Source organism: Oryctolagus cuniculus, chromosome 13, assembly GCF_051225735.1.
Source record: "Oryctolagus cuniculus isolate XC-2025 breed Fujian yellow rabbit chromosome 13, ASM5122573v1, whole genome shotgun sequence".
Taxonomy (NCBI): domain Eukaryota; kingdom Metazoa; phylum Chordata; class Mammalia; order Lagomorpha; family Leporidae; genus Oryctolagus; species Oryctolagus cuniculus.
Genome location: NC_142879.1, coordinates 35229190 through 35248304, shown reverse-complemented (window position 1 = coordinate 35248304; position 19115 = coordinate 35229190). Strand labels below are relative to the sequence as shown.

Here is a 19115-nt window from a genome sequence, read left to right as displayed (position 1 = left end):
AGCATGCAGGTAGGATGGCTCTGCATACAGCACCAAGCCCTTCCAATCTCTTCCCTCCAGCCGGGCTCAGTTACCCAACTAGATTTATGCCACCAGATTACTCTTGTTAACAGCAGAACTGGGCTTAAGTGCCTCAAAACTCAAATGTTCTGGTTCCAGAATTCCAATATTTGGAGAGTCAGAAGAAACAAGATTTAGTAATGAAGGCAAAACGGAGATATACGGAGAATACCTTGGTGAGAATAAGAAAGCCCCCACTTGGAGCTCCAGTGTGTGGAAACTCCTGTGACGCAATTAAGGACAACAGCTAGCATGGTCCCATTGACGTCAGGGTCCCTTGTGAGGGCTTGTGAGGGTCCTCTCTACCTTTCTTTTCCCCACTCAGGACAATCCTGGTACCTCTTTCCCCTCTTTGTGCTATGTGTTTTCTTATAGAGGTGCTTGGGATGTTGGCTGGCTCAGGAGACAGCCAGCCTGGAGTTTTTGTGCCTGCTCTGTCTGTGCCTGGTGAAAGATTTAATCTGTGGCTTCTACTCCATCCTGGGGTGGGGGGAGTTTAGAAAGAGGGTCTTGGATTTGTACTCCTTAAATAAAATTAATTTTAAAAAGAAAAGAAAAGAAATAAGGTCCTGGAATGAACTCCAGGGGAATGAGTCAAAGTGAAGATCAAGGAGCCACTGGGGAACTTCTCACTCCAGCCAGGGGACTGGGCACGTCCTAGGCTCTCTGCCCTAAGCATCTCCCTACCTGAGAAGAAGTCCTGGATCTGGAAGCTGGGTCTATGAGAGGCCTTATGTCTTTGCTGTGCTGTTTCAAAAGCACCCTGCTGGTCAGAATTTGTCAGGAACACTTCCCAAAAGGACATTTACAACTCCAGACATTTTGTTTCCAGGAAAGGAGAGCCAGAGAGGACAGATCTTACACAGAGAGGTTAGAGTTTGGGACTTATAAAATAAACAAACCAAACCAAACAAACAAAAAACCCCAATAGTTGAACGGCCCATCCTACTATCAGTGTTGAGGTGAAATAGGTTCACTGTTTTCCGTTGGGATGGGGAAAACTGCCTATCAATTTTCTCTGGCTTTGCAGGAAAGGGGTTTAATCGTGCGCCTCCAGTGGCAGAATTTCCAAGGAAGATTGTGCAGGACAGGGAAGCCAGCAGTGTACTTTCACAAACATCACTGGTCGAATTCGGGCCATGAAGTCCAAGTTCTGATTTGGGCTCTGCGTCTGCCTAAATCTTGAACAAGTCACTTTCTTGCCGCAGAATTGTTTGGGCACCTTTGAAACCAGAACCCTGAACTCTATGGCCTGAGCTTCCAGCCCTACCCATTTTGGCAGGCCTGTCTTTTCTGCTGCAACACTACAGACCTGCCCTGTGCCCTACCCCATTCCTGAGCAAGGGGAGATGGCACCGGCAGAGCCTCCAGAGTTCTGCTTAGGGTTAGCAGCTTTCTAGCGAGTAAAGCTGTGCCTGGATCAACCTGCAGGCACTGCAGCCTGCTCTGCTCCAACTCTGCACACTGCAGTTACGAGAAGCAGGGGCACACACTCATGTGTCCAGACTCCAAGTAGAGACATCATCCTGCGGCACTGGCTTCACAGATTGCATGGACCGCTTTGTTCCCAGGCTCAGGACCGTGGTTGGCATTGGCTATAGGAATGGGAGCGCTAAAGCTCAACGTGGATCAGTGCACCAAAGTGGCTATAAGACTGAGCCACCGTCCCCAAAAGCTCCAGCCCCAAAACCTTCAGCTGCTTAGTTCTGAAGTGCCAGAAGGCTAAAATCTTAGTGGGAGATCCGTGGCCCCAACTACAGACCCGCATCACCCCAGGAAGCCAAGTGCCCTTTTACAAACCATAGTAAACTTTTTATTTACAAGTTTAAGGCGCCCTAAGTGCATTGACTCCTGGTGCGATGAGAGGAATTGCTTAGCCAAACACTTCACCAGTGCAAGCGTGGCAGCTAGTGTCCAGGGAGAGTTCCAATCGCGATGGGAGCCTTTGGCACTGAGACACCCTTCGGATCTGGGTGGTGTGGGCGTCCAGGAGCCAACTGTGACCGTTGGGAGGAACCTCTGCGCTGAATCCCTGGCCCTGGCCCTGCCGCCCACATAAAGTAGGCACAGAACCCAGTCCGTGGCTGGGAGGCTGCACGCAGGGCTCTGGGTTCCTTCTGCCCTCGTCCAGTCTATAAGCTGCCAAGAGGGGCTTGGGTGGGCTCAGGGCTTTTGGGAGCACCGCTGACTGTGGGCTGGGGCGCAGGAAGTAATTCCGGGACGCTGCTGCCATTGTTGCTGGCGCTACCCGCGTTGCTGTTGCTGGTGCTGCTACTACTGAGGCTGCTGGCGTTGCCGAAGCTAAAACTGCTGCCACCGCCGCTGCTCCCCCCACTCCCACCGCTGCTGGGCGGGATAAGGGCACTGGCGGCCGACGCCTTGATAACCGTTGTTTGGTGCAGAGAACGCTCTGCCCCCTCAGTCCGCTCCGTGTCGCTGGGGGCCATGTCCAGAGACTCGGAGTCGCTGCTCTCGCTCTCCGCCTCGGAGCGGCTGGGGCTCCTCTCCTCCTGCTCACCGTCTGCAGCAGAGGCTCCGTCCGCAGGCTTCTCGCCTGCCTCCTTGTCCTTGTCTTTCTGGGCCTGGGCCTCCTTGGAGTGCCTCCACTTCATCCTCCGGTTCTGGAACCACACCTTGACCTGGGCCAAGCAAGGAGACAAGAAAGGACACTTAGCTGAGCCAGTCTCTCTACAACATGACTCATAGACGCCTGGGAGCCACCCAGGATGGCAGGCACATACCCAGTCCTCTACCAAGTGCCAAACACCCTACTGGGCACATAGGCCCAGAGGCAGCCAGGAGGGCAAGGAGGCCAGGGAGCCTCACCTTCCACACCTCTAATACCATTCTTAAAATGAGGTCCTCCGATACCACCTGAAATGACCTGGGTGAATACTGGAAGGTCGATTCCTGCACCCATCCCTAACCGACTAAAGCGCTCAACTCTGTCAATGCTTCTTAACCTTACTTGAGTCAGGACTCCCATGAGAATCTGCTTACAGGCTCAGGAAAACACACACACACCAGCTAAGCACAGTTCAGCGAGCGTTCTGGTAAACCAGTGTTAAGAATTCCTGCTCTATGCTGGCCCTTTCCTCTGTAGCCACTAACCAATGCAAGCGCCTACTAAAGCTGTTTTTTTTTTTTTTATTTTTTTAAAGGAGGAACTGTGGGAAGCAGAAAGGGAAAAAGAGGCTTAAAGAATTTATCCCAGGGGGCGGAGGCACCCATGAATTTTAGTAAAAGGGCATTTCCTCGGCTTGTTTGTACTCAAGAGCTGATAAGGATCCCACCCCAGTCAGGGATAAACTAATTCTTCTGAGTGCTCAGAAAACACTGGACTCAAACCCATGCGAAGTGGAGGAAGAGGGTAGAGACAGTGCAGAGAATCTATATAAATGATCCCCTGGGGGGACCCAACACGTTCACACAAGTTCCAGCTTCTCTTTTAAAAATAACATGCACAGCTGGTGGAAAACGGCTGGGCCCTTCCAGTGTGTGTGTGTGTGTGTGTGTGTGTGTGTTGGGGAGGGGAGTTGTGTAATGGAGGACAGAAAGACACAGCGACAGAAGTCCGAATATTAGGGGGCTAGGAAGCTCCCCTCTACTTCTACTTTTGGTTGTTGCCCTGCTGGGGACAATTAGCTCTGAGAGTGCAAGGGCCACTGCAGTGGGGGGTGTAGAACAAGGTGACTCTCCTATAGTTAGAACTTAAAAAAGAAAAGAAAACCCGTTTCTTAAAGAAAAAAAAATAGTGCAAACACCATAGGTTTCCTATGGTCTCCAAAAAAACTGAAGCAGGCAGAACCTGCCAAAATGTTCTTGGGAGCTCTAAGTAAGCCTCTTTTTCTTTCTTTCTTTTCCTCGCTTTCTCCCACCAGAGGTTTCCTTCCAAGCTTAGACCGTTAGAACATGGGACTGACTGTGGCTGCTCCAGGCACTCTCCTGCTTTTCCGCAGCTAAGTCATTCCGTTTGAAATGATATTTTCACTTCCTCACAACTGGGGATTTCATAATCCAGCAGCAGCAGGAGGAGGAAAGAAGGAAATAGAGAGAGTGTGCAAAAGGGAAAAAAAAAAAAGAAAAAGACAAAATCATGTCGACTTTTTGTTTTTATCTTTTTGGAACTAAACTGCGTCCTATAGCCACCGGCTCTACAGTTGAGTACATAATTACTATCTCTGTTTGCTTTTGCTGAGGCTCTTTCCCCTGTTGGCCAAAATAAACATGTATCGCTTGTTGACATCTTCGGAGATGGGCCACTCGCTGGGAACTTCTCTTTCATCCTCACCCCCACCCGCATCCCCTCCAGCCTCCTGTCTCAAAGTCCACGAAGCCACGTGGAATCCAAGACCTGGTGCTGGGACCACAGGTGGCCAGTGGGCCTAGGTGGAGGAGGCTTGCGGGACCAGGTCCCGACGCATCGACGCATTGCTCCGCTGCCCGCCCGAGGGCGCTGTGCGCTGGGGCCCCCGCGCCAGCTTACCTGGGCGTCGGTGAGGCCCAGCATCGCCGCCAGCTGCTTTCGGTCCGGCTTGGTCACATACTTTTGGATCTCAAACCTTTTCTCCAGGCCTTTCCTCTGCAGGTTGGAGAAGACGGCGCGCGACCAAGAGCGCTTCCTCTTATAGGTCTGAGGCATGGTGTCCTTGGTCAGCACGGCGTAGGGACCTGTCCCCGGCGGAAGGGGAGCAAGGAGAGACAAGAGCGCCACGTCAATGTCCAGCATGGCCTGCGTGCCTGTGCTGCGGCCCAAGGTGCTGCCGCTTAAAACTGTGTTTCCATCCCTACTCAGCAAACCCTTCACACACACAACCAATGGCCTAACTCCTTAGAATTGTGCAGTTCTTAAGAATGAAAACCCAGGAGGTTCGCCTATTAATTCCGAGGTAAAAGCATAAACCTAATGCGTATCCATCAGTCATGCAAAGAGTAGGCGAAAATGTCCTTGGGGCCTGGATGAGGACGAGATGACAGCCCCACTTTCTCCTCTGTGTGCGTCAGTGTGTGCTTTCTCATGCGCCCAGGGACGCAGAGAGCAAAGGGGTTTGAGGCTATCCCAAAACGCGTGAGTATTCATGAGCAACACTTTTGTTGCTGCACTTTCAAAACTCCCTCTTAGGAGAAAAGATGAGGGAAAGCTCCCCATCCGACCCCACCCCTGCCCGCCTTGGCACACATTTTCTGGGCTCCCCCATACACCCACCCCTCTCCCCAGGGAGCCATCCAAATAAGCGCTTCCCCCTACACCGCCCAGAAATCTTTCGGTTTCTCTCTTCTGACTTCGTAGCTGCCTGCCGCCCGCCCCAACTGCAGGATTGCGACACCACCGTCAGTCCTGAGATTTTTGACCGACAGTCGGTCTGACTGCTGGGCCGGAGTCGCGGACGGTTTCTGTACCTGGAAATGTGTCTTGGAATTGATGCTGAACTGAGTTTCTCGGGTTCGAGCTTAAGGGGCTCAGGATGGCGGAAGCCTCGTTAATGGGATCTAGAGACGCGAAGAACTGGCCGGCGGCGGAAGGCTGCAGGCCCGAGAGGTGCACTCCCGCGGGCCTCCCACTGGTTAGCAGGGACGTGAGATCTGGCAACGAAAGGAAAGAACCGGTTACACCTCGGGCAAATGCAAACTGTCTGGAGGGTGTGTTCCGCACCATCTCCTCGCCCTCAACTCCCTTTTCCCGAAGCAAAGTCAGGAGAAGCCCCCGGTGCACTCGCACGAAAGCCTCTGGCTCCCTGAGGAGCCCTGCATAGGATTCCCATGCGTGTTCTTCATGCCCACGTCCACGCGAACAGCAGCAGGGGTCCCGCATACAGAGGCCCCCAGAATGTCACTTTTGGGGGCCCACCAGGACCTGCATAGACTGGAAGCCCCCAAGGAGCCCCTGCGCTGCTGTCTCCCCTTGGGAATTCCGAGCTGTGGTTCTGTTTACCTTCCATCCTTTGGGTGGGATTTTACTAGAAATCATATAAAAAGAAGGGAAATTGTTACCCCAAAGGGCTCTCCTGTGTGCAAACACTGGATTCGCGATCGTAGAGTGCAATCATTTTAGCAAACATTTACACCAACCATTTGCATGAGTGTTGACTCTGGGATGCGTATTTTTAAAGCCTCCCCGGAGGAGTTGTTATCTGTTCTACGTAGAGCAGGTGAGTTCTAGACCCAACGTTTCGCAGTTTTCTTACGATTCGTTTCACCGATTTGGTTCTTAATTGTGAAAACACTCCAGGGCAGCCCACTCCGGCCCGGGGTCAGGGAGAGGGCCGTGGTCACAAGGGCCTGTAGCCTCCCGCCCAACACCTACCTCTCAGCGTGTTGCCTTCCTTGACTTTTGGGTCAAACTCTGCAGACAAAATGCGGTCAATTCCAAATTTGAGGTCTTTGCTGGAGGGAGCCGGGGCCGAGCCGCTGTGGTGGGGGTTCGGGGCCCCTCGCGTGCTCGAGGCCGGGGGCTGCAGGGCGCCAGCGCGGGGTAGCGGTGGTGGCGGCGGCGGCTGGGGCTGCTGCTGTGGCGGCTGCTGCTGCGGAGGCTGCGGGTGGTGGTGGTGGTAGGCGGCGGACAGCGGGGACAGCCGCTGCGGGAAGCCGGCCGGGACCTCGGAGGGCGCCACCACCGGCGTGGGTCGAAGCGGAGATCGGGTGGCAGCTTGGAAAGAGGCGTGCGGGTGGACAGAACCCAAGTGCGCCGTGAGGGCGGCGGCTGAGGCGCCCACCAGGCCCTCGGGAGCCGCCCCCGGTTCCCCCACGCCGGCGTGCAGGATGTCTGCGATGCAGAAGGAGGGCTTCTTCCCTGCGCCGGGGTCCAGCGGGAAGGAGCAGCCTCCCGGGCCGGCTGAGGAGCAGTAAGCGGCTGACCAGAGGCTGAAGTTGGAGGCGTAGAAGGGGGCCAGCCCGGCCGCGAACATCCTGGCGGGGGCAGCCGCTCGGCGGCCGCGGTCTAGCCGGGGCCGGGCCGCGGGGTGGGCGTGCGGGAAGGGGCGCGCCGAGTCCAGCGGGAGGCAGTGGCCCGGCCAGAGGCGACCCGCTTTCGCTTCTCCGCCCGCACTGAAGAAGAGCGAGCGGCCGGGGAACCCTAGCGAGACCGAGGGAGGAGGCGCGGGCCGGTCCCCGCCTCGGCCCCTGGCCTCACTTGAAAGGGCGGCGCGGCGCCTGCTTTCCCCGCGGCCGCCGGCGAGCGAGGGGCGCGGGAGCGGCCGGGAGGGTGGGGGCCGCGGCTCCGCACACGCCGGGAGACAGGGGCCGGGCACCGAAAGAAAAACGCAAACGGCTAAGCCCTGAGAGCTAAATTTAAAACAACAACAATAATAATCCGTTAGCTTTAAAAAAAAAAAAAAGTAATAAGAGGGGGAGGGAAAAAAAAAAAAAAAAACTCCTCTCTAAAAACTCCCAAAGTTTTGGCAGGAGCTTTCGAGTCAGACTCGGGGTAGGACCTCGATCCGGGCTCTCATTGGCCGTCCTCGGGACCAATGGGGGCCCGGAGTGGAGGGGAATTGGGAAAGAGGGGGCGTGGCTCGCTTTCTGGGCCACGCCCCAGCCACGCCAAAGCGTTCTCGGCGGCCCTGGGGGCTGAGCTGGGCTGTGCGCTTTCTCCCCGTGGCTCAGGGGCGGGCGGCTGCTCAGGGGGGCCGCTGATTCCTCCAGCGGCCGCGGTGCGGGACTGCCGCCGATGAGGGGAGCCGGCGGCCGCAGGAGGTTCCCGGGGCGCTCGATAGCCCGGGGGTGGTGAGCGGGTGGAGAGAGGAGCCCCTCGGGTCTCTCCCCTTTTCCTCGCCCCCGCCCGGTTTCCCTGCGCTCTGCTTTCCTCCAAGATTTCAGCGTCTTCGGCCAATCCCCCCATCTTTCCCGGATCCCTGCCCGGGAACTGTGGGCCTGATTTCCGCCGGCCCCACTCAGCCCGGCGCCCGCCGCTCTGCTTCCCAGGGAAATCCTCCGGGAAGCGAGGAGGAGGGGCGGCCGCAAATTAGTTTTCTTGTGAGCTGTCGCGCCACAGCTTGAACGAGTGGCTTCTAAAACAACTTAAGACTGATGGGCCCTAGCGTCCGTGTCCCTTGGACCCTGTTCTCCAACCCCCATCCCCGAGCCTCGGGGCACAAAAAGGGGCGCTTCCCGAAACCCGAGAGGGCGGCGCGCTCGTCCCCTGGGCGCTGCACCTTGTAGGAAATGCCGCCCGCTCTCTTCCGCCTCATCCCCGGATCACGTGGGGTCGGTTGTTGTGCTCTGGCCCACCAGGGCAGATTTCCCTGGAGGTAAATGCCACTTTGAATTCTGCGGCCGTGCCCCCTCCTGGGAGCCCCTCGGGCCTGGGCGCGGGAGAGGAGCTGCTGCAAGGCCGCCGTCTCGCAGGCGCACCTTGGGTCTGCCTGGTGGGTGTACTGGGGGATTTTCTGCAGCATCCACATCTCTATTTTAAGAATTCGTTCTCTTTTAAATTATAGGCAGGACGGGTTTCCCCAGCCCTCTCCCAAACCAACCACAGGCCACCCAGATGAGCTGTTCTTGCACATTTTCAGGAAGAAAATAAAATAACAATAATGAAACCACGTAATGTTTTGTTTTAGCTTGTCCTAATAAGCATCCCTTAACAGAACTTCTGTGGCATTTTTAATTTATCCTCGCCGCCAAGGCATCTGACCTAATATTGCCAGGAAGGGAGCCTGAACCCGCCGCGCCTGTGTCGAGTTCAGAATTGGGATGAGTTTATGGAGTGGCTTTTCTGGTGAATCGCAGGCTCGCTTGTCGCAGATTTAGTCATCTGCAGGAAAAGCATCCATAATTCATCGATCACTTCCGATGAGCCCGCGCTGGGATTACCCCCCTACCCCGGGCTGGTCTCGCTCCCTCTCCCTTCCCTTCTTCCCACACTGCAGTTTTCCTGCCCAGCTCCTCACGGCCGGGACGCAGGTGCAGTCCGCGTCGAGGTGGAGGGGTGTGGTCGGGAAGAATAGGGGCACCTGGGGCGCCAGAGGCAGGAAAATCGGCGCTGTGTGTGGTTGGAAGGCAAAGGAGTAACCAGGACAAGGCCACTCGTGGCGCGGGCTGGACGCGTGCGGCGGGAGAGCGGCCCACAGTAACTTCACCGCGCGCGTGTGCGGGGCGGCGGTGAGCCCTGTCTTGGTTCTGCTAGCTCCAGCATCGGCTGCGGTTCCTGCTTGACCGCGGCCTGCGCCCTCACCCCCAGCTCTGAGGTGTCTTTACGCGCCCACGCCCCGGGCTCGAGAAACACGATATTGTCCCCCCCCCCCCCCGCCTCCACACACACACACACACACTTTCGCCAGTTCCAAAGTGCCGCACGGTCCTGGGAGCCCGTCGGGGCCAGATGCCCGGGAACGCAGGTCCTCCGGGTTCCGTGCGGCGATCCCAGCCTCGGTGCTAGGGATGGCGGGTTTCCCCGCGGCCCGCTCTGCCAGGCCTTGCGCCTCTCCCCGCGCACCGCCCGCGGCCGGATTGCGAGTTGCAGTTTCGCCCACGCGCCCTCTGGACTCGCAGGCCCTGGGCTTCCTTGCAACTACATCAGCGCCATCCAGGGCCTACCCGGAGCTCAAGGGAGCTAGCTTCTCCCTCCTCCCGCTTCGCCCGCTCCGAACCAAGAGAGCAGCAGGAAACCCTGGACTCATCGGAGTTCAGGTCATCTCCTGTTTTTTGATGGGCTCGAGCTCCGACTAAATGAGCGGATGTGCCTGCAAGATTGGTCTCAAAATAGAAGCGGCCCTAGTATTTTAGGATACTGCAGAAATCCTTATTTCTTCCGGAGAAAAACTCTATAATGACTCCTAGCACTTCCCCTTTCAATATTTGTGCAACTTTATCTCCACCGGCAAGTCGCTCGGGTGACGCAAATCCGCCCTTGTGTATTACAACTACCAAAATAAATGCGCGGAAATCAATTCCCTTCTAGCAATGAAAATATAAATATACAGCTGCGACGACTTTCCCCTTTAATCTCGGCTTTCCGAGAGGCTCCTGGCTGTGGCGAAATGAACCGGGCCAGTGCTATTGAGACTGGCAGAGGAGGCCCCGAGGGCAGAGGCGAGGGCTCCCCGGGAGCTTGGTAGCCACAAGAGTTGAGGCTCTGGTGGGAGAGCAAGGGCCTGACTCCATCAAATTAAGTTGAACTTGGCCTGCACAGCGGCGAGCCTAAGTGTGGCCCCGGTCTTTGGGCTGGGGTTTTTGATTGCTTCTGGCCATTGCCTTGAAGGTCCTCAGTGTTCCCCCTTAGCTTTTAGCTTTTCCTGGGGCGACACAACCGAAGACTATTTCATCTCGTAAGGCCAGAGAGGGTCTGTTTTATAAAGGATTTAGGTTTGAAAAAAGGGACCTAAAGGAGGGCCTCACGCAGTGACTGAGGGGAGATGGGTCTCCCCATCATTTGGTACTCACTCTCTGTGGAGCCTCAGTACTTCAATCAGCGGTGAAATTCTTGGCCATACAGGGGGAACAGAAATCCACACTGAGCACTAAAGGTCAAGGACAGTGAGTGCTGGGCTTTGCCTGCTGTGGGAACACAACTCTGCAAGGATTGCACTGGCCAGATCTGCTGTCTGCTTTTGTGTGTTTCTGGTAGACTCAGGGCAAAAGAGGTACAAGGCAGCTGCTCTGTACTTGGAACCCCTTCCCCCTTAGTTGTAAATATTCTTTCAAACACAATACCTACTGGTTTTAGAGATGGAAATAATTAAATATTAACAATCAGAAAAAGAAGGACACACAGGCTGCCCAGCTATTTGAGGATTTGAGAGATTTGCAATGGTGAAGGAACCTCTATATTGTGCCTGGTATTCAGCCAGCTGGATGTATATAGACCACTGGCCCCAACACTCACATTTAATGGTGAATGTCAGGCTTCTGTCCCTCCTGGGTGCTATATGCTGGAGTTTAGGATACTAGGGCACACTCTTGGACATACATCATAAACACACACACATACCCCTTGGATTATTCTAAGTAGGCCACAGCTCTTTTCCTAGAGACCACAGAATCATTCCAGAACTAAATACAGCTCCTGAGTTTTTGAAGAGAGTTGGACTTTGCTATGAGATGGGAAAGGCAAATATTAGTACAATAGGTCCACTAGGGTCTGTAGCCATTTGATTTATTCTTTCTCCTTGTCACTATTCACCAGGTGTAGCAGACTCAAAAGACATGTATTGCCAGCTGTCTAGGTGGCCATGGCTCTACCTCCTCTCTCTCCTCTCTCTCTCTCTCTCTCTCTCTCTCTCTCTCTCACACACACACACACACACGGAATATTGGGAGAAGAGCCAGGGCAAGCATTTTGGGATTTGCTCCTGTTGTAAAGAGCCGTATCTCTTTCGCTCCAAGTCATCTTCTCTAAATCCAGCTGAGAAAGACCCTACACCTCATAAAAACCTACAGTCAAACCAATTTCAACATGCCATATTTTAACATAGATGCATATACATTTGCTATAAAACCAGTTCCCCATTAGAATAGCAGATGAGACAGCATCTGTGGCACATAAGAGATTAAATGCTTCATTCAACAGATTTCTATTTAATAGCTGTAAACAATGTTCTCCCAGCACCAATATATTACTATCTACCTGTAGATGCTGGAGTTGTTGCCTTAATCTTAAAGACTAGTTGTAAGGCAGAAGAAGGAGCTACAGATGAAAATAATATATTCAAAACAGCCCTGGTATTGAGAGGAAGAGATTTAAGTCATTCCCAAAGCACTATTTCTCTAAAGGAACAAATAAACCTTTCTGCCTTTTGTGACAGGTTTTCCAAGTTAGAGTGCAGGTTCTGAGGACAGAAGAGGGATTCAGGCCCAGACTCAAAGGCAGGAAGGGTGCGATCTTCTGAAGGGTGAGTACAATGATAAGGACTTTGAAGATACAGCTAAAGAGTTGTCCCTACCTCAGTGATCCTAATCTGTGCACCCGTGCCACCTAGAATTAGGACTGCCCTGCATTTGTGACAGAATCCTGCCCTTTCTGTCCCAACCCACCAGCCTCTAGCATCTCTCTTCCTTGATGAGCCTGCTGGGTACTGAAAGTTGGTTCTCTGCTGACACCTGCTGGATCACATCTACACTGTTTTCTGGCAGTGCCAATCCTGTGCCAGCAACATTGTTGGGACAAAGGTTGACTTCCTTTTGCAAAAATGTGGGTTTCTAAAATTGGCTTTGACCAGCAGCTGTTTCCTTCCATATTGACGACAATATGGAAAGCTCTCGTATTATGTGTTGAAAATCACCGGACAAGGTGAGGGAAGCATTCATCCTTCAGCAATAAGATTGTACATTTTACAGATCTCAAGGTCAGTTCACACTTATTCTTTGACACAACCAATTGTAAGGAGGGTTTATTATCTCAGTTTCAGCTTAGGAAGTTGACGCTCATAGAGGTTAAGTGATTTGCCCAAGGTTACTTAGTTAGGAAATGGTGTTGCAAGAAACAGAAACTAGATTTTCTGAATCCTCAGCCAGTGTTACACCACATGTCCAATTTGTTTAGAGAAAAATATTTATTCAAATGAAAATATCTTTGCCTTCACTCAGAATGTGTATTGGTTTCAGGCAACCGATTAGAGAAGGGAACTGTGTCTAACCTATGAATTTCCACACAAATCCTATGAAACAAGGGCAAATTGGTCACCATGTCATTAATTTGTAACTTGGAAGTGTAAGGAAGACCCTGGATCAAGAATATTTCTCTTCCCTTCCTCTCAAGGTATTTGAAATTCTGCTCTTAGAGGACTCCTTTGGAGATAAGGCAATTTGCTATTAGTGCATAAATACCTTGTGAAAATACCTGAGGGCAAGAACTGTTTGGACAAGGAGAAAGAAGAAAGCGAGAGGTCCTGAGTGTGAGGTACAACCAAGGAAATGGCCTTTGTAGGATGCACATGGATCCGTGTGGTGGGAATGGGTTCCTCATAGAATACTGAAAAGGGAGATTGGAGGATGGCATTCCAGAGTTGTTCCTGGGTCTGTCCTCTCTGTCATAAGTACTCTAAATGCTGAGAAGTGATCAAAGGTGGGTTTCCCAAACCCTGGAGCTCAGCCATGCACCCCTTGCCCTCCCCTACTACTACACACCACACAAAATAGTTTTGTTGGGTTTCAGTGCCCACTGGAACTACATGATAAAAACCACCTTTCAGTCTTGAATCTTATCATTTGTTATACACCAGCATATTCCACAGCCTTTGTTGTTCATGTCTAAGTCTTTGGGATGATAGGTGTCCATAATAGTGGTATTCAAGGGTTTTGAGAGAGTGGAGTTGCAGAAGAGCAGAAAGGCAGGCCTGGCGTCACAAGAGGCTTCACTGGAACTGGGATGCTCCTGCCCACCAGTACCCACCTAACAGCCTGGTTGCAGAAACCCTGCTGCTGAGAGATGGGAATGACCTAAACTACAGTGGAGGTGGTGAATGTGGACAGAGATGAGGGGAAGAATGTCAGATGGCTACGACACAGGATCCGCAGGCTCCTCAGTGACTTCATCTTTGAGCAGTCCCTGTTAGAGAACATAGAGTATTGGAATGTGTATGTTCCATAGTCTGCCCTTTTCCAGGGCTTCACTTGTTGAGGTTTGAGTTGCCCACAGCCAACTGCAGTCTGAAAATATTAGGTGGAAAATTCCAGAAATAAACAAGTTTTAAATCACACGTGATTCTGAGTAGCATGATAAAGTCAGTTGTCATCCTACTCCATCCTGTCTGGGGCCCGAATCATCCTTTTGTCTGGTGTATCCATGCTGTGTACACTATCCGCTTAGTCACTGTCTCAGTTATCAGATAAACCATGGCCGTGCTTCTGTTCAAGTAACACTTAGTTAACTCATCATAACCCCAAACCATAAGAGCAGTGGTTCTGTCAATTCAGACATGCCTAAGAGAGCCTCCTTTAAGTGAAAAGGTAAAAAATAAGAAGTGAAAAGCTATAAAATACAAGATATTTTGAGAGTGAGAGAGTGGGAGAGCCCACACGTAACTTTTATGCAGGATATTTTTATAACTGTTCTATTTAATTATTAGTTATTATTGCTAATATGTTATTAAGCCTAATTTATAAATTAAATTTCATCAGAGGTAGGGATATATAGGAAAAGACATGGCTTGTGCAGGGTTTGGTACTATCCATGGTTTCAAGCAGCCACTGGGGATCTTGCATATTTCACTTGTGGATAGGGAGAATTACTGTAACCACATTTGTAAATGAAGCTCCTGATGATAATTTAACACCCAACACTATGCTTTGTTTCCCCCACCCCCATATGGCTCCTTGCTTCATTGGGAGATGCTAACAAAATGTGCATGATTCTTTAGTGATTGGTTGTGTTTGAGTTTATATATTTGAACTGAAAACTAAGTGTTGTGTTTGCTTGCAATTTGGCACAGATAAATAAACTGTTAGATTCAAAACAGAAGTATTTACAAAAGCATTATGTGGTCATTGAAGACAGTCATTAGCCTGTTAAAGAAAGCAAGATTGAGAACATAAAAGTACTACAATACCCTTACTTTGTAGAAGATAAAACACAGAGAACCTTTCATCCCCAGAGAGTTTATCTTATTTTTCATTTGTGGCCAGCCTTAAAAGAGCTTTATTAGGAAGATAAGAAATCACACCAGTTTGAATGCATAAGACCTCTTGGTGATGAAGAAGGAAACTATCAGAAACCACTGACATTTAGGACATGGGTTTCTTCCCTTCTCTCCCTTAATGGGCTAACTTTGTTGCTCGCTCCTTGTGTTTCTCAGAATCTTCAAAAGGAGTCCTGGCTGCTTCATTCCAATCCAGCTTCCCACTAATGAGCCTGGGAAAGCAGAGAATGATGGCCCAAGTACCTGCGTTACTGCCACCCTTTTGGGAGACCTGGATGGAGTTCCTGACTCCTGGCTTTGCCCTGGCCCAGCCCCAGCTGTTGTGGTCATTTGGGAAGTGAATAAGATGGAAGGTGTCTCTCAATCCCTCTCTCTCTCCTTTTCTCTCTGTCACTCTGCCTTTCAAATAAGCACATAAATATAAATAATTACTTTTTTTTAAAAAAAGGAATGCAAACATTTCAAATGATAACTTGTGCTACTAAAGGATGACTTCTCTTCTTCACTAGGACGTTATGTGAGCAGGAAACCGACAGAAAATTCAAACTGGCACACACCAGCGTGCCTCACACATGGAAGAAAGAGAAAAGTTCACAATTACCCATCTAGATCAGGCCCCCAGCTCTCAGAAAATGCTGGTTTGGTACCATGAATCCATGTCAGCAATTCCCTTACTTCTCCATGTATACGCAGCCACCTACTCTACTTGTGTGTCTTATTTGCCTCTCAGACTCTCCATGTCCCCACCTGAACTCATACTTTCTCCTATTGCTTCTACTCCAGGGGTCTTGGCAAAGGCATCACAATTTCACTTTTTTTTCCCTTTAAGCACAAACACCCTGCACTCTTTCTCTCATGCCCCACTCTTAATGAGCTTCCAACTCCCACATGGGTAAACATCTTCTGCTGCTGTCCTCCAGCCGCCATCATCTCTATTACAGCAGCCTCCTAACCCTGGCCTCTTTGCACCCAAGCATACCTCCCTCCAATTTGCTGTTTATTCTACAAACCAAGTGATCATTAACAACTCCTTTAGAACCAGGTCATTGCTCTGTCCAAATCCCACAGTGGTTTCCTACCACCCTTAGCACACAGTCCTTAATCCTTCATATCTCCTATGATGCCCTTCACAATTGAGGCCCTGTATATTTGTTCAGTCTGTCTGTTTCCACTGTCTTCCTTCTACACAGGAGAGTCGAGTTGATCTTCTGTAGACTCTGAGAACATACCAGACCTCTTCATTCTGTGGAACCATTGTAGGCCCTGAAACAGTCTTCCTTCCCACTCCCCCTTTGCCTATCCAACTGTCATTTCTTTCTCAGCTGTGAGTTTAAGTAACACTTCCTCCAGAAAGCCTCCCTCAACTCCCCAGCTAAGTTATATCCTCTTTGTTGCTTCCTCCTGTAGTTCTAAGTACCTCTTTGAAGTACTCTTCTTCACACTTATAATCATTCATTTATATCTGTCCTTTGTTTATCCACAACAAACTCTATGAGGGCAGGGGCTATGCTTGTGTAATTAGCAAAGGGCAAGATACAAATAAAGTGCTCAAGAAACATTTGTAGACTATCTGACTATCAAAATAATAGACTGGGGTGGGGGCTGATGTTGTGGTATAGCAGATTAAGCCTCCGCCTGCGATGCTGGTATCCCACATGGGTAGCAGCTTGAGTACCAGCTGCTCCACTTCCAATTTAGCTCCCTGCTAATGCATCTAGGAAAGCAGCAGAAAATAGCCAAGTGCTTGGGCCCCTGCACCCATGTGGGAGACCTGGAAGAAGCTCCTGGCTCCTGAATTTGGCCTGGCCACTCCCACCATTGCAGCCATTTGGGAAGTGAACCAACAGATGGAAGATTCATCCCCCCCCCCCCTGTATAACTCTGCCTTTAAAATAGATAAAAAATAAATCAATAAATCTTTTAAAAAGGCATTTTGCTTTCATATCGGGGTTGATTCATTTCTCTCACCCATTGATGCTTTTGTATCTTCTTGCTTATGTTCCCTTGCCATGTAAGGAATTAAATCAACAGCCAGAGAAGTGCAGAATCCAAGAAGAAGAGCCAATGCTATCACCACTTCTTTTACATGTAACTTGACAGTTTCCTTAATTCTGTGAAAGTTGCCTGAATCCAAATGGAGTCACCATGTCAAGCCCTAACCACACAATAAATAAAAAAAACCTAGAGGTTATGAAGGAAGGGATCTTATGCAGGTATGTTTGATGACTAAACTATTTGTAGAAGACAGCCAGAACCAAAACTTTGATAGAGGCCACTGCAATCTTACACAAAAAATACTCTGCAAGGCCATCTGCGCAGCAGCTGTTTGTTCATTCTCAAACTGGTACCACCCTTATTATTAATCCTTTCAACTGAGTATTATTATTTCAAGATTACCTTATGTAATCCTCCTTATTTTTTTGCCTTTAAAAACTTGTCCCAATTTTTTAAAAAAATGCTCATAGTTTACTATGGCATGCATATTCCCATTTCAATGCTTTGCCATCCCCATGAATTTTCCCATTTCAGTATCCTGCTATTCCAAATATATACTATTCTTGAAACAGGCATTTGACACAGTGGTTAAGATGCCACTTGGGATGCCCACATCCCATATTCAATTGCCGGGTTTGCACCTGACTCCAGCTTCCTGTTAATGCACAGCCTGGCAGGAAACAGGTGATGACTCTAGTAGTTGGGTCCCTACCACCCATGTAGGAGACCCGGATTGGGTTGTAGGCTTCTGGTTTCAACCTGGCCCAGCCTTGACTGTTGTGGGCATTCAAGGAGTGAACCAGCAGATGAGAGAGCTCTTTCTGTCTGTATCTCTGTCAAATAAATAAACAAATAAAATATAAAATGTCATTATTTTTGGAGAGTCTCTTCCTGATTATTATTTAAGGTGGCAGTTCTTACCACTGAGAAGAGCCCTTTTTTGAGAGGGAAAGTCTGCTTCCTAATGCATGAGTCTTACCCCAGATGCCTTGCTTGATACAGCAGTATTATTACAAAGCAGAAAAATAGGGGCCGGCGCCATGGCTCAATAGGCTAATCCTCCACCTAACGGCGCCGGCACACCGGGTACTAGTCCTGGTCGGGGCGCCGGATTCTGTCCCGGTTGCCCCTCTTCCAGGCCAGCTCTCTGCTGTGGCCCGGGAGTGCAGTGGAAGATCGCCCAAGTCCTTGGGCCCTGCACCCCATGGGAGACCAGGAGAAGCACCTGGCTCCTGCCATCGGATCAGCGCGGTGCGCCGGCCACGGCGGCCATTGGAGGGTGAACCAATGGCAAAAGGAAGACCTTTCTCTCTGTCTCTCTCTCTCTCACTGTCCACTCTGCCTGTCAAAAAAAAAAAAAAAAAGTCAGAAAAATAGAAGACAAAAGGTAGTGTCTCCTCTCTTTTTGATTTCTCTTCGCATACACTAAGGAGTACTAGTCAGCTGTAAATCTTGTCTTTTGCAACAAGATGGATGCAGCTGGAAACCATTATACTTAGTGAAATAAGCTAGTCCCAAAAAGATAGATCTCATGTTTTCCCTGATCTGTGATAACTAATAGAGTACCTACAATGTAATGTATTGGAGGGAAATGGACATTTCAAGATTCAATGATTGTTTACTGCCCTTGTCTCTTCCACTGAGGAACAGTATTTTTTGTTTTTGTCTTGTTTTCTTTTTTCTTCATACTATTTGTCAAACTATTTTACTAAGTGTAAAGTTAAATATATGATCATTAAGTAAACTGAAAATATATTTTTATAAAAATTAACAGTGGGAATGGGAGAGGGAGGAGGAGGAAAGGATGGAGTGTGTGGGGGGGGGGTGTCACTATGTCCCTAAATCTGTATATATGAAATACATGAAATTTGTATAACTTAAATAAAATTTTTAAAAAGAGAAAGAAAGTCTTCAATAGTACAGGAAAATTTTGAAATGTTAAATCTTTTCATTGACAATATAATCTGAACTGTATTTGTACGTACATATGCATAAATCAGATGAAAATTGTAGGAGGCATCTGTTACCTTTTTGGCCTCCCTAATACCTTTCCTTTTGGGAACTACCTGCCTTCATCCTAAGAGCTGATGATGAGAGATCATGTGGCTCTGCACAGGCCAAGTGCGCCACAGGAGCAGACATGAGGCAGGTTGGCCTGGGACTTGAGGAAGACCAAGCAGACTTCCTTTCTGGGACTGACATAGGTAGTGTGAGAGGGAGATCTTTCCATTGCCCTGAAATCATCAGCTCTGGGAGAAATGTATGCTTGAAGGTTCACATTGCCACAAAAAAAGGAAAAAGTCTATCTGCTAGTGAAGCCAAGAAGAACTGAGAGTGAAGAAGTGCTAATGCCAACACTGACATTCTGTGTGCTGCTGAGGCAAACTTCATTATTATTCTACTATTTATTTCCAGGGTTGCACAGTTGCTGGTGATAATCATGGGCTTTAATCTAATGTGTCCTTTACTGTTCATTGATTTTTATTT

General features: G+C 49.9%; 1 protein-coding gene and 1 long non-coding RNA gene across 2 annotated transcripts; one reads left to right on the top strand and one right to left on the bottom strand.

Annotated features, from left to right (window-relative positions):
- Positions 1 to 1850: 1850 nt before the first annotated feature.
- Positions 1851 to 7459, bottom strand: HLX (H2.0 like homeobox). The gene is made up of 4 exons (XM_002717391.6): positions 6365 to 7459; positions 5461 to 5643; positions 4547 to 4731; positions 1851 to 2699 (listed from the first exon to the last, which is right to left on the bottom strand). The coding sequence occupies exons 1-4, from the start codon at positions 6963 to 6965 to the stop codon at positions 2193 to 2195; spliced, it is 1476 nt and encodes a 491-aa protein (XP_002717437.3). The 5' UTR covers positions 6966 to 7459; the 3' UTR covers positions 1851 to 2192.
- Positions 7460 to 11801: 4342 nt separating this feature from the next.
- On the top strand, positions 11802 to 16575 carry LOC149122540 (uncharacterized). The gene is made up of 2 exons (XR_016219669.1): positions 11802 to 11888; positions 14790 to 16575. It is a non-coding gene; the product is annotated as an uncharacterized LOC149122540 (long non-coding RNA).
- The last annotated feature ends 2540 nt before the right edge of the window (positions 16576 to 19115 follow it).

Bases quoted from the DNA above. Each gene is read 5' to 3' on its own strand.
- HLX (XM_002717391.6), bottom strand. From the start codon at position 6,965: ATGTTCGCGGCCGGGCTGGCCCCCTTCTACGCCTCCAACTTCAGCCTC. The intron at 4,732-5,460 runs GTACAGAAACCG...CGCCGGGGACAG, and splicing joins ATTCCAAGACACATTTCCAG to GTCCCTACGCCGTGCTGACC. The intron at 2,700-4,546 runs GTAAGCTGGCGC...TGCTTGGCCCAG, and splicing joins TGGGCCTCACCGACGCCCAG to GTCAAGGTGTGGTTCCAGAA.